General features: G+C 42.4%; 2 protein-coding genes across 2 annotated transcripts; one reads left to right on the top strand and one right to left on the bottom strand.

Annotated features, from left to right (window-relative positions):
- The first annotated feature begins 1872 nt into the window (after positions 1 to 1872).
- On the top strand, positions 1873 to 8900 carry LOC121055696 (disease resistance protein Pik-2-like). Its single transcript, XM_040528588.1, has 3 exons — positions 1873 to 3015; positions 3114 to 3698; positions 6177 to 8900. Exons 1-3 carry the CDS (start codon positions 1873 to 1875, stop codon positions 8898 to 8900), a joined length of 4452 nt encoding a protein of 1483 aa, XP_040384522.1.
- A 1325-nt stretch (positions 8901 to 10225) lies between these two features.
- Positions 10226 to 14730, bottom strand: LOC102721118 (disease resistance protein RGA4-like). Its single transcript, XM_006663047.3, has 2 exons — positions 13797 to 14730; positions 10226 to 13302 (listed from the first exon to the last, which is right to left on the bottom strand). Exons 1-2 carry the CDS (start codon positions 14636 to 14638, stop codon positions 11037 to 11039), a joined length of 3108 nt encoding a protein of 1035 aa, XP_006663110.1. The 5' UTR covers positions 14639 to 14730; the 3' UTR covers positions 10226 to 11036.
- Between the last annotated feature and the right edge of the window lie 552 nt (positions 14731 to 15282).

Raw genomic sequence — 15282 nt, 5'->3', positions numbered from 1 at the left:
AGGTTATATCTCTTCACAATGTCCCAAAAATACTACTGGTCATCGTTCACGTGAATCGTTAGATCATTCTACGATGCATTCCTAATAATTTAAGTTCCACAGTCGGTACGGAAGAAAGTTGAGGTACGAATGTGTCATGTATATTAATTATGTGACACATTAGTAAAAAAATATTTGTATAGAATTATACGAAGACAGAGGAAGTTAGTTTCGTGGCTATAAAACCTTTGGGCATGGTTACCAAGTCCTCGGTAACCGTGAAACTTGCATTGAGGAGGCTTGAGACGTTTCATGTAATCAAACTCTCTCTGCGTGCAATTAAACTTTTAGCAGTAATTAAATGTTTTATTTAGCTTTGAAATGGTACAATGAAACGTTGTACTATGAGTAACTAATTTATACATCGAGTTAGCCATTTAGCTATTTTGAAAACCGTGTAGTGAAACAAAGCATTAAGATTGGTCTAAGTCTATGAAGTGAAACTGAGCATAAAAACTATGTAGTGAAACTGAGCATTAAGACTGGTCTAAGACCATATAATAAAATTAAGCATGAAAACTGTATAGTAAAATCGAGCATTAAAATTGAGCATTGAGACTGATCTAAGGCCATGAAGATCACCCGGGAGTTTCACTGTACTCATCCCACATGGCCTTAGTTGTTATACTACCAATGAAATGGCCAGGCCGGTTCAAACCAGCAGTACACTCCCGACAGTAGCTAGTAGTGAGGGACTATCACTGCTTGTTATTAACCGTCAGTGCTAGTTCAATTATTGAATCGGTAGTAATAATCATTTTAAGGAAAAAAATAATGTACACATTTACAATTCGATCCACACATTGGTGATCACACATTTCAGGTCAACAGTTTTGCGATTCACAAAATTTTATATAGAATCGAACACACATAGCAAAGAACTTTGGGCAAGCAAGAAAAAAAACTCGTTCATACATATGTTTTTATTCATACAATCTGAGAGAGAAACTTTACGTGCATAATTTCACAAGTAGCAACAAAATTTTAGAACTACATCAGCAAAAAAAAAAACAGTTCAACAATTTGCAAAATTTCCAACCTGACAGAAAGAAAAAGGTAGTCATAAGAGCAAGTTCAATAGTATAGCCAACTACTAACTTCAATTTATCTACAATCAATCTAATAGTTTCATATAATAGTTACGTACAAAACATTAATACATGGTTCAACATGTCATACACACATCGTGTCTTGAAGCCTGTGTTACAACTGGCTACAAATTAGGACAGTCCCAATGGAAAAAACCAACACGGTTGCCATATTATAAAAAATCATCTGCAGAAACTATTTTTCTATAATAAAGGTGTCTTTGAGTAGTAATGTTTTTCTATTTCTCTCTTCTAACTCTATATATTTCACTAAATGTGAGCATGACACATACCCCATAAAAACTAGTGGTTCCTCCTCAATGATGAATTTATGGTTTCTTGGTGCATTGGGTGAAGAGAAGACTTGGTTTCTTCACGAGGAAAACATTTCTAAAGCTTTTCACTTTCTTTCTTCATTAATTACATTTGCATGTTATTATTTTGCTTATGTGGATAGAAACCATTGGGACTAGCCCACTTCTCTTTTCTCTCCTTTTTTATATCTTTAAAATATGTTTATATCTTTAAAGGTTTTGGTAGCTCGGTGTAGACCCCAAAAAGGTGCCAACACGTCGTTGAGACAAGAAAGCAGAGCAAGCACATGCGAATTAGCAGGCTGAATTTTCTGTTAAATTATAATGCCTAGCCCCATATATACGCCCAGTGTTATACACAAGTCTAAATTTCAAGAGTAGCGCTTTTGCCAGGCAACCAAACACATAGCATAGCATAGCATAGACAGAAAATGGCAGAGCTCGCCATTGGTATTTCCAGGACAGCGATTGAGGCGTTGGTGAACAAGTTCAACTCAGCCATCAAGGAGGAGGAGGATCAGTGGCAGGCTATGCGGCGTGACCTGGTGTTCATCACAGATGAGTTTGAGATGATGCAGTCCTTCCTCAGCTCGGCCGACGGGGAGCTGGTGAAGACCAGTGTAGTGAGGACCTGGGTGAGGCAAGTGCGTGACTTGTCTTACGATTTTGAGGACTGCATCGAGTTCATCCTCCATCTGGACACAGATAATAGTAAGAGGTCATGGTGGCTACGCTTGCTGCCGTCCTGGTCATGGCAGCTGCTTATGTGCAGCAAGGAGGGAGCAACGCGGCCCGTGGATGAAGCAGTCACCCAGATACAGCAGCTGATGGCCCGCGTCAAGGACGTGAGCGAGAGGAAGATACGCTACAGGTTCATCGGTGACGTCCCTGGCTCCCTCACGCAGCAACAGATGGTACTGTCCGGCTCCGCCATTGGCGCACCAGGATTTGACATCCTTGCCGAGGCAAGGGACACCGCGGCAAGGCGCACGGGTGCAGTTGACCTCATCAAGCTCATCACCGAGAAAAGCGGCGACGATCATCTTCTTCGAGTGATCTCGCTGTGGGCAACTGGGGACGACCTTGGGACCGTCTCCATCATCAGGAATATGTATGATGATCCAAGGATAAAGGACAGCTTCAGGTGCCGTGCCTGGGTGAAGGTAACGCATCCTATCAATCCCCATGAGCTCGTCAGGAGCTTGGTGGTTCAGTTCTACGCAAACTACTCTTGCCAAGAACCTCTTGGAAGAGATGCCCTGTCGTGGCTTCTTCTAAAATACAAAAGGCAGAGAGATGCTCTGTCGTGGACGGAGACGTCCGCGGGGGATCTTGTCAAGGAGTTTCTGCGGCAGGTTGAGACACATCGGTACCTCATCATCCTGGAAGACCTGTCCAGCGTGGTGCAGTGGGATGCCATCAGGCCGTACCTGCGGGGAAGCAACAACAGAAGCCGTGTCGTTGTGTCGACTCGCAACCATGAAATCGCAAGCTTGTGCACGGGGAAGCCTTACCGAGTATCGGAGCTGCAGCGGATCTCGCTCAATCAGTCTATCTGCGTCTTCTTCAATTCGGTAACAATCCAACATCGTCAATTACTTGCTTCTCACAAAGATTTCCATGCAAGCATGTCACCAGCGCATTATGTTAATTTCCTTTCATTTAATTTCAGGGTATTGTACCCGCCAAAGGGAGCACCACCATCCCAACACAGGAATCTATCGACCGTCGTTGTCTGGGGAAGAATAGCCTTGTAGGGCGCGATTTGGAAGGCGAGAAACTCTTCAAGCTGATAAAGGATCGACCTCACACCGAGAAACCTCACGTGGTCTCCGTGTGGGGAATTCCTGGTTCAGGGAGGACAGCTTTGGTCTCCGATGTCTACGACCGCTGCTGTTATAACAAGCTGTTTGATCGTCAGGCGACAGTCAGCATCCCCCAGCCGTACAATCTCATGGGTTTTTGCCGGTGCTTGCTACTGTCTGGCTTGGCTTCATCAGTCCAACCCCAAAATCCCATCCGACAGTGCTGTGAGGTTCTGCATGCGGATCGGTGCCTTGTAGTTATTGATGAGGTGCAGTCTAAGGAAGACTGGGACTCCATCAAAGATGCTGGCTTCATATCTGCAAAATGTAAAAGTTGCTTCGTTGTCATTACGACTGAAGAGAGCGTCGCCACACACTGCGCAGGGGCAGACGATCTAGTGTGCAGCATCAGATGTCTCCCATCTAAGGCAGCCTTTGATCTCTTTCTGCAGGTGCGTTCTTATTGTCTGCCTACCCTTTTAATTTCAATTCTCTAGTATTTAGGTCCTGTTTAGTTCCTAAAATTATTTTTCAAAAACATCACATTGAATATTTGGACAACTAAATGGAGTATTAAATATTAATAAAAATTAAAACTAATTACGCAGTTATAGGGGAAATCGTTAGACGTATCTTTTGAGCCTAATTAGTGCATGATTAGTCATAAGTGCTACACTAACCAACATATGCTAATGACGGATTAATTAGACTCAAAAGATTCATCTCGCGGTTTACAGGCGGAATCTGAAATTTGTTTTATAATTAGACTACGTTTAATACTTTAAATACGTGATCATACATGCCGATGTGACCCATGTCCCAAAAATTTTTGGGAACTAAACGGGGCCTTAATTAATAGTTAGTTCCTCCCATGCGTGCGGTGCCTAAGGCCATCCCAACCCTCCATATCATATAGTTTCCATAACATTAAATACATTACCACATAAACAAAAATCTTATGTGCAAGAGAGATAATGAGAAGAGAGAAAAAAGATGAAGAAATAATTTCTCATGCAAAAAATCATCTCTACACAAGAACCAAGAATAAAAACAAGGTGATAGATGGATAAAAGGAGAGAGAATAGATGATTGGATAAAAATTTAATTTGAAGACATCATCCATTGAATACATAGTTTCTGCACATAATGTCTAGAGCTTTTTTATCATCCTTGAAAAATACCTCAAGGTATCAAGAATTTTAGTACAAATTTTTAGTATCTCAAGGTACCATACTTTTTACACTGGAAAGGATGGTACCTTAAAAAGACTCTAATGTCTATATAACATGATAAATATAAAAACTACTTGATAGTTTCTGGGTTGATAGTTTCTGGGTTAAGAATGACCTAATTGTGCTCAGTTCAAATATTAATGGTCCGTCCAAGCAAGTCATGGTTTCAGTTAATTTCAGCCCTGACCAACCACAAGTAAATTCTTTTACACAACCCTATGTAGGTAGAGAATAAAGTGGTGACAGTACATATGAAGGAGAGAGTTTCTTTCATTTCATAGCCAATCACTAGTGTAAATATGAGTGGCCTCTAGGGGTGAAATCGATTGGATACGCTCTACTAAAAAATGATTTTTACTGACAGTCAAAATTAATTTTCACGGGCGATAGTAAGGTCTGCGTAGAACTAAATTATAATGTCCCATTTTTTGTCCATCGAGAAACCTATTTAAATTTAAAACCTACTTTTCTTTATAGAAACTCAGGTTCTTTGTGGGTATAGGTTTATGTGCCAAAAATCTCAAAATTCAATCGTTCTCGAAACACAAAATCTCAAGTCCCTTCTTAAAACCTTAACTTTCTATAATGTCTACAGTTAAACTTCCGATTTCAGAAACTTTAACCATACCGATGAATAATTCTTTCCCATCCAGAGTTTTTTAAAAAATTGTTTCCGGACTTCCACCGCCCGGTGGATATTTTTCCTTTCCATTTAATATTTTCTAGGCACATGGTTTATTTTTTTCCTCGGTTTGTTTTCTTTCTCCTGCCAAGCAAACACATCCACGTACTCCATTTCCCTTCCTACACTCCATGTATGTCCTTGCCAAGTTAACTGTGCCCCCAATATTTCTTTCGGTCCCTCACTCCAAGAGCAGCAAGACAGCAGGAAGGCAGCAGTATAGGCAGTAAAGAGAGAGCGACGCAGTGTAGGCAGTACAAAGAGAGAGCGACGGAGCTACAGAATTAATTCAACAGGATCACACTACACTAATTAATCTTGCTTAATTCTTAGTACCATATTATCTGCCTAAACAAATTTCGTCAGGTCAGCTAACCCTCACGGTTGACTGTAGCTTCGCCCCTGCAAACAGATGAGTAACGCAAGCAATTAAATCCACACAATTAGGGTCTCATCTTTTTATTTTTGTTTTTGCTTATAAGTTAAATTTGAATTTTTAACTTTAAATCTAAAGTTGATTTTGAGATTGCAGGCCTTGCTCATATATATATATATATATATATATATATATATATATATATATAAAAGTAAGTTTTATTTATAAATATTCCATTCAATTTTTACCAAAAAGCCAAACAATGGTGGTGCTTGACGTGCTTTCGTGCCCAAGTCAAAATCTATGTTTTCGTGCCACACCACAAATCCCCTCCCACACTGAAAGCAACAGACAACCTGCATGCTTGGTGAGACCATGCAAGCACATGCATGCACACACTCGAGAAAATAAGAGTGATATTTAAAATCCAATTCTAGTTTTTCATTTTAGTAGTTGCATATGAAATCGAATTATATTTTTAGCTTTATATAAAACCATAATTTTGTTTATAGAAATAGAGTATATATATATAAGAGTTATATATTAAATCTAATTCTATTTTTATCAAGCTCTGTGCAAGGCGAATCCTCTAGTTATTATAATTTAGGTAGTTGATTAATAATGTTATTTTGGAGAACAGGCATATCAGGAACATAATAGGAACTCGTTTGAGGAACAAGAGTTTCAGAGCAATAAAGACTCGTTTGAAGAACAAGCATTTAGTTATATTTTTGGAGGCGTTGAACAGGACAAACAAGCGTTTCAGAACGATGGAAACTCGTTCGAAGGACAGTCAGTTAGAAACAATGGAAACTCATTTGAAGAACATGCATATCAGGAACATAATAGGAACTCGTTTGAGGAACAAGAGTTTCAGAGCAATAAAGACTCGTTTGAAGAACAAGCATTTAGATATATTTTTGGAGGCGTTGAACAGGAAAAACAAGCGTTTCAGAACGATGGAAACTCGTTCGAAGGACAGTCAGTTAGAAACAATGGAAACTCATTTGAAGAACATGCATTTCGGAATATGCCAAAGTCGTTTGAAGAAGAGGCAGTCCAGAATAATGGAAACTCGATCGAAGAACAGATATTTGAAAATAAGGGAAAATCAATTGAAGATCAGGCATTTCAGAATAAAGGAAGTTCGACTGAAGAAAAGGAACTTCAGAATAGTGAAAACTTATTAGAAGAACAGGCACTTCTGAATAATAGAATCTTGTTAGAAGAACCGGTGTTTCAAAATAATAGAAAACTATTTGTAGGACAGGCATTTCCGAACAATGGAAATTCAATTGAACAGACTGTTGTTGGCTGGGTTTTTGAAATGAACAAACAGGAAGAACATGAGTTTGAGAATGATGGAAGCTCGCTTGAAGAATATTCATTTCGGAATAGTAGAAGCTCGTCTCGAGAACATGTATTCCAGGACCAAGATGGTGTAAACTTGTTTGAAGAATTGGCAGTTTTCCCTGAAAGGAGCTTATTGGGAGAGCTAGAATTTCAGAACAATAATAGCTTGTTTGTTGAAGAAGAGACGTTTCAGAATATCAAAGACAGCATGCCTCAGAGAGACGACCCTGATGTAAAAGCTATATTATCGAGGAGCGGAGGACTTCCCCAAGTAATAGTTGCTTTAGCCAGATACTTGGCCGAGCAAAACATGTCTAACATGGACTCAAGGGAAAGGGAATGGCAGCGTCAGCGTCTGACAGCCAACTTCATGCAGGAGTTACAGACCAGCCAAGAATTTTACTGCTTACGGGGCCTGTTCGCGTGGATGCGTGCCTACTTCTGCTCTTCTCCTCCATCGCTCATGAGATCCATGTTGTACCTCTTGATTTTTCCTCAAGGAAAAACCTTTCGGCGAAGGCGTTTGGTGAGGCGATGGATCGCGGAGGGCTACGCCGAGGGCTCCGAAAGCAACAGCTTGGAGGAAATGGGGAAGCTCTTCCACAGGCTTGCCTCCCAGAGCGTGATACAGGAGACACCTGCGGATGCTGCCTGCTACGAGGTCAATGGCTTCTTCCACGAGTACATGATCTCGCGGCCAATGGAGGACGGGATTTTGTCCCCGCTGGAAGTGTCTGTGCTGGATGGCTATTGCTGCAGGCTAGCCACAAAGGGTGTAGGGCAACACCTGGCCGTTTGGAGCAGCTGGGACAGGAACAACACCGTGTTCGACAGCCTTGACTTCTTCCGGTTACGGTCTTTAACTGTGTTTGGTCGCTGGGAGCCGTTCTTCGTCTCCGACAAGATGAGAGTGCTTCGTGTGCTCGACCTGGAGGATGCATCCAATGTAATTAATGCTGATGTCGACAATATTGGGAGGATGCTACTTCGCCTCAAGTTCCTGTCCCTGAGAGGATGCAAGGATATCACTTGTCTGCCGGATTCCTTTGGTGGCCTGAGGCATCTCCAGACTCTGGATATCAGAGGAACCTCCATTGTCACTCTTTCACCTAGCATCACCAAGCTACACAAGCTGCAGTATGTTCGTGCCGGTACCCCTGTACCAATCACAAACGCCAGCGCTGTTGACATCCAAAGACCAGAAGAAGGAGCATCGCCATCACCACCAGCTACTCCGGTGTCCCGCTCATTCCGGTTGCCGGAGTCGTGGAGGCGCTGCTTCCAGTGTCTTGCTGCTGATGGCTCCCGTAACAATGGTGGGGTTGTGGTGCCCGGAGGGATTGGGAAAATGGTGACCTTGCACACTCTGGGTGTCATCGACGTCAGTGTTAGGTGGCGGCCTGTTCTGGAAGCGCTCAAGAAGCTTACCCAATTGCGCAAGCTTGGAGTATCTGGCATCAACCGGAGAAACTGCCGGGAGTTGTGCTCTGCCATCTCTGGTCTCGCCCACTTGGAATCCGTGTCAGTGCAGCTCGATCAGGAGAATAGCCAAGGATGCTTGGATGCCATCTCCAAGTTTCCAGAGAACCTGCAGAGCCTTAAGCTGTACGGGTATGCACGTGCAGATGCAGACCACGAGCTGCCAGAATGGATCTCGCGGCTGCGGAAGCTCAGTAAACTGAATCTGCAGACGGCCATGTTGCCGTCAGATGGAGGGAGGATCCGGTTTGGCTCAGGTTTCGACAGTCTCATGGTTCTCCAGATCGCTTGCCACCAGAGGTTACGCGCTGTAACATTTCAGTCTGGAGCAATGCCTCGTCTCGAGTGTCTGAAGCTCCGCTGCTGCAACGTCTCATCGTTGCTGCTCTCGGGATTAAAGGAGCTGGCCAGTCTCCAGGAAGTCTGGCTCACGGGATCCTATAAACAAGAATTCAAGGAAAACTTGCAAAGCCAGATCAACGAGCATCACAGCAAAATCAAACCTGTCTTGAAGGAGGAAGATGAATCCTGATGCGAGGTGCACTCAGGTACGACTTTGCCTTGAATCCTCGATTAATCCTATTCGACGATCGACTGGTTCTGCTAACTACCACTTTTTCCCGGCCTTTCTACATCGCTTAACAGTAATTGTTGTTAGGCGCCACCATTGAACACTGAAATGTTATGGTTCTACATCCCCAGCCTGGTGAGTATCTTACATTCAGCCAGCTCTCATTCTGGTTATAGTAGTCCAATTTACTCTGTTTGATTGCTTGCATGGATGGATAATCTAAGATAGTGTTTGGTTGGTTGTACCTCTCAATCTTGTACCCAAAAGATGGTGTTTGATTGGATGTTTGGACCCTGGGTGTAATCATCTCTTTTTAGGAATGATGAGGTTTCAACACGATTCATTCGAATAAAAAATTGTTTAAGTCCTTCGTGAACAAAATATCAAGTCAATTTTATTGTATTTTTTTTCAAACATTGACATGTATTTCCATGTGATCTTGGGTGGAGAGTAGCAATTTTTTTTTACAGACAGTTTAAATAGTTGAATTGAACAAAGTGTTTATTAATAAAAATAAACTAAAGGACTTATATATATACTACCATGTGCTGAACAATTAAATATATGTCATGATTTCTGACAGTGGTTTAAGCATGTTAGCGCTGTACATAAAATATATGGCTGAACAACAGTTCGTTATTTGAGAAACAAGAGTAAGCAACGTCAGTAAACATGGTAGCACCGGTTGGCATTCCAGTACAACACAAGCAGTCACAAAAATAACCAAGCATCAGCATTGTTGTTATATCATAAACACAAATAATCAAGCATCACACGACCGAATACAAAAGACAAGCATTAATATTTAATAATCAGGAGCACCATTTATCCAAAACAATATCTGATCCAAATGTTCAATACAGTAAAATTTTCGTCCGTGGCTCCCCCCATCTTAGAAGGTTAGTTTTGTGATTTTTTGAAATGCAAAATTATATTTGTAAATTATTTAATAATTAAAATTCAAAATTTAAAAAAATCTGTGGTTGGAGATGAACTTTCGTCTGAAAAAATCAGGGGATGCCGGGGCTCCCTGAATACGAGAGCTGACGCGGCGGGTTTGTGCATGGGCCTTTCAAATGGATCAGTCACGGCCCTTCTCTATCCATCAATCAGTGATCGGCCCATTGAGCAACCACCTCGACGAGGAGGAAGGGGAAGAGCAGCGCGCATGGCGGCGGCGTCTGGGACTGATGGGTCCATGGGGAGTTCCATCTTCGGAATTACTGTATGCCTCAGCGGTGTTGTGCTATTGACTTGTTGCATCCTGGTGAAAACGGAACTCTGTCAGAATTTACAACTTGGAGCTATATTTTGATGGGAACTCATGCGTGTTGGCACATTATTCTTGCTAAGAAGTACTAGTGGTGCTTCAAGTTTACTGGCACCAATTTTTTTGTTTGTTCCCGTAAAAAAGTTACCATTTACAAACAGGATGAATTCGATGCAAGGGGTCCTCTTTACATCTCGAATTACAAAGCGGATTATTCAAGCATTAAAAGGACTGTAATTTAACACCCTGAACAGCAATCTAGGCTGACAAGTTTTTCTTGCAAATTTGAGAATTGTCTGTTATTGCAGTCTGCGGCAATTATATATATGTCCACGAGATTTTGCAAAGAAATTCTGCGGTGCTAACACAGCTGCCATTACCGCCACCGGATGAACTAACACCTGAAGCCATGAAGGAGGAGGATCTGAAAGTTTGACCTTCCTATAGCTAGAATCCAGTTCATCATCTGAACATGCCGGTTGGGCTACAGAAAATTTCTCCTCTCCCTTCAATCTCAAATTCAACACCGTCAGTTCTTTGCACCGTTTACAATGATTTTGTATCCTCATATGACAAGATAGAACTCTGAGTCATATGACATTGGCACTTCAGACCTGCATGCCCTGATCCTCTTGTTGAAACACAGGATTGGTTGGCACAACAACCTTCTCGCCATTAGCGTTGTGAACAATTTCAATTTCATCACCACCTGATCGGCCCACTTTTGCATCCGCTGTGGACATCAACAACTTCTGTACATCACATTCCTTCCCAGGCATCAGATTGATATTTATCAACATGGCATGTGGAGAATTGATTTGTTCATCTTATCTCAGATCAACATCCATCGCCCCGGAATGTTTATCTTTGTATTGCAACATTTCAGCACACTTCTGATCAACTTCAGTCTGGCAGTACCTTCTTATCTCTTCATCAGATATGTCAACTTGTGTTCTATCAGTTCCAACATTTCCATAAAGGCCGGTAGAACTTCTGCTAGTACCTTCTCCAATTTTCTGCCGCTTGTGGTGTATATGCTCTGAAAGTCTCATCTTCTCAAGACTAGAATCCAGTTCATCATCTGAACGATATTTCCTCTTCTCCCTTATGGCACAAGATATTCCTGGTTCCTTGCTTTCCATCAAATCAACCTTTCTGAACAACAAAACTCTAGGCCTGTTCGGGTGGTTCTTTGCAGCCTGTTCCCAATCCTGCTTTGTTTGCGGTGTCACTCCTGAGTCAATCGTGACTTCCTTGAGATGTTTCAGGTATCTGATCTCAATGCCGGAAAGACCAACTAGACCTTGACAGAGCAGCTGGAGTGAGATGAGATTTCGCACAGCTCCTCGCTCGATTTTTGGAAGAGCTGAAGTGACACTTTTCACCATAAAGCAGAGGCGTCGTAAACTCAGGAATGCCCCACATTTTATTTCAAAATTTTCGAGCTTGTCTGCAATCAGTTTGAGGTAGAGAAGTCTGTTCAGATTGATCAGTGGTGACAGGTGATGTTGTGTCAATGTAGCGGATGAAATGCACAGCTCAATGAGACCTGACAGCGAGGTAACAAATGGAGGTAACCGGAGTAACTTTCCATTTAGCTTTAGTGACCTTAGATGATACTTGAAACCTTCAGAGCATGGCTCCAAATCAAGTGAACTCAGAAAATTTTCTCGGCATTCTTCGGAATCAAGTGAGAGAGAACGGTCATTGTCCCTGTCAATGGGAACCTTGGTAAATTCCTGAATGGCCTGTGAAAGATCGGTGATATAATTACTGCTACCTGCAACATGCTTGCACCATATCTTAACCTTTCTCAGCCTTTTCATATCACCAATAAGTTGCAGAAATCCTTTTCTCTCACTAGTGACAAATCCTGATAAAGTTTGCAAGTTGCTCTTTTTGGAAGAGAAGAACTTTTGGAGTTTACTCATCTTGTTCACATTCTTCAGATCATCTTTTTGAAGCATAAACTTTCCAAACAGGTGAGCTAAGTGGGGCAGCATGACTGCTTCAGAGGGCAAAAACTTTATACTTGTTCTCCTTAAATCCAGTGTCTCTAAACAATGCAGTCCTTCAATGCTCCTTGGAAGCTCATTGATATTGCCCCCAAAGCTCAGGTATTTCAGATGCCACAGTTTGCATATGTGTTTCAGATGATCGTCACTAAAATCATTGCATTCTTGTAGATCCAAGACTCGTATCATCTTGCACTTGCGAAAATATGAAATTGCATCGCCTGCATCCCCAAAGATTGTCAGAGATCGGACACGAGATAATTCTTCATCAGATGCCATGCATTCTGTCAGTTCGCCAGCATGGACAGAAAGGTGGCGTGCCTTAGTGTTGATACTGAGTGTTGGATGATCATGAGACGATGTAGCGATGAAACTCTGGGCCAAGGACTTGTTCAGCAAAAACTCATGCATAATTCCATGAGTTCTGCACGTCTTCACTTCAGAATTGTTTCTTGTGTTAATAGGCTGAATGATATTCCGGTCAATAAGCTTACTGAAATTCTCATCTGCAATGTCCTCTTCGCTGCGAAGACAATCACTTCTTGCATATCCTTCAGCTAACCACCGCCTGATTAAAACTTTCTTCTTGACAGGACGATTGCTTGGGAATATTCCAAGATACAACAAGCAGCTTAGAGCATAGCCAGATAAACTGTCATAGTTGTCAAGGAGCACCTTCCTGAGTTCTGAAAAGCTGTAATGCCCATCTGGATCTTTCAGATGAGAACCAAGTTTGCGGCACAGTTTTGTACACAACTCTCCTGTGGCTTCACTGGAGCTCTTCAGATAATCAGAGACACTGACCAGGGCAAGAGGAAGACCATCACATTTCCCTAGTAATGATGCCGAACCTTCCTCCGATTCAGGTGATCTAAACCCTGCCAAAGCTAGTTTCTTGGAGTCCTCTTCACCAAGGGTGTTCACTTGGTATACATAACCATTGCCATGGCTGCACCTATTAGCTACGGACTGAATAGTCGTGGTCAATATTATTCTACTGCTTGTGCCATTGTTTTGAAAGGCTGAACTTATGATGCTCCATTGATCCATCCCGATGTCATCAATCACAATTAAGTACCTAATATCCAATTTGAGAAATGGGAAGGAAAAGTTAGCAAAACACAAAAAAAATGCTGCTGATAAGAGTCATTAGTTAACACAGTGGCCAATATATGATGCATGACAATTAAATTGAGAAATGAAGGGTCGAAGTTCAGTAAAGTTTTGAATTGTTTTTATACTATACAACAATGATTTACTGATTAGTCAGCAATTATGAACTACTCCCTTCGTTTTATAATATAAGATGTTTAACTTTTTTAGTTGCAATGTTTGATCATTTGTCTTATTCAAAAAATTATGAAAATATCATTTATTTTGTTTGTGACCTACTTTATTATAAAAAAACTTTAATCACGACTTGTTATTTTTTATATTTACACTAAATTTTTAAATAAAACAAGTCAAACGAAAAAAAAACATCTTACGTTGAGGTAGAAGATCACTGGAGTGCCTCATTAAAACTATAAATTTTCCCTATCGAGTTTGGTAATTAAAAATATTTGCAGTCACCTCTTGTCCTTGAGATATTCTTTGAGAGAAGCTTCAAGATGCTGGCCGTCAACATCCATGGCGTTGCTGGGACGCACTTGCTGGAGAACATCACGCAGGATCTTCCTCATCCCTTCGCCGATCTCCGGCGAACCGGCGGCGGAGACCCACGCGCGGTGGCGGAATTTCTCCTCTGCGCGAGGGTGATCGTACACCGCCCTGGCGAGTGTGGTCTTCCCCAAGCCACCGAACCCGACGACGGAGATGACCCTCATCTGCTCCGGTTCCCCCTCCACCTCGTCCATCAGCGACAGGAGCTCCTCAACGGGCCCCACGATGCCCACCGGGTTCTCCGTGATGCGAGCCGGCAGCGGCGACGACGACCCGGCGGCGGCGGGTTGACCACCGGCCACGACGACAGACGACGGATTGATGGCGACGACACGCTGGTGCGCTTCATTGAGGCGCTTCTTGAGCTTCTGGATCTCGTCGCCGAAGCTTGAACGGCTCTTGACCTTCTTGAGCTCGTGCGCCATCCGGCTCACGAGGGACGCGGCGGCGCCGGCGCTGGCGCGCGTCTGCTTGCAGGTGAGGCGGTGCATGAAGCGGTCGATGCAGTCCTCGATGTCATGCGCGAGATTGAGCATCTGCTCGGTGTGCAGCCGCGCGACGGCGCTGCGGGCGTCGCTCCTCCGCATGACGCTCAGCTGGTCGTCCATGGCGGCGGCGATCATGCGGAGGTCCTGCTGGAGGGACTCGCTTTCTTGCGCGAGGGCTCTGTGCTTGCTGTACTCCTTCTCCAGCGCCATGAACAGCCGCCCCATCACGCTCTTGAGGAAGGCGCTCGCCGCCGCGGATTCCATGGATGTTCGCCAAGGAGGAGGAGCTCAGGGCTCAGCTGCAGCTGCAAGCCTTCACTACAGCCTCCAAGTCTTGAACCAAGTCAACAACCCACCATTCTTACCGGTAATATATGCGAGATACCCCAAATGAATGCAAAATCAGATTAATGCCCTTTTTAAATATTCAGATAAACATTATACCAGAAAATCCTTTAGGAATCTTTTTCGCAACAGAGAACATATATATTTGAATGGTTTTTTATGCATAGCTTCGTGGGGCATTTCACATTTTATTATAAAAATAACTAGGAGACTGACCGTATGATTTACGAAGAGCTATACAATTAAAATTAGAGTACGTTATATTTTTATACGACTCTTAGATTATATTTTTATAGATACGATTTTATTTTCTATATAATATATTTTAAGAATAGAATTACTACATTCTAGGGTCCAAAATGCCAAGAAAGCCTAGTGTTTTGGTTTAGGTTGGTGTGAACTCAGGGCAGACTTTTTAGGTCTATGTTTGTAGACCCGAGGCTTCCAGATGCATATTATAGGTATAAATATACAAACTTTATCTTTTTTTGTTTCAATAGATATAATTTTATATTATATATAATTATAGGAGGGTAGGTCAGAAAAACATGGCAAATTTTTTA

Source organism: Oryza brachyantha, chromosome 11 (assembly GCF_000231095.2).
Source record: "Oryza brachyantha chromosome 11, ObraRS2, whole genome shotgun sequence".
NCBI lineage: Eukaryota > Viridiplantae > Streptophyta > Magnoliopsida > Poales > Poaceae > Oryza > Oryza brachyantha.
Note: the sequence above shows the minus strand (reverse complement) of the source record. Positions and strands in the feature narration are given on the sequence as shown.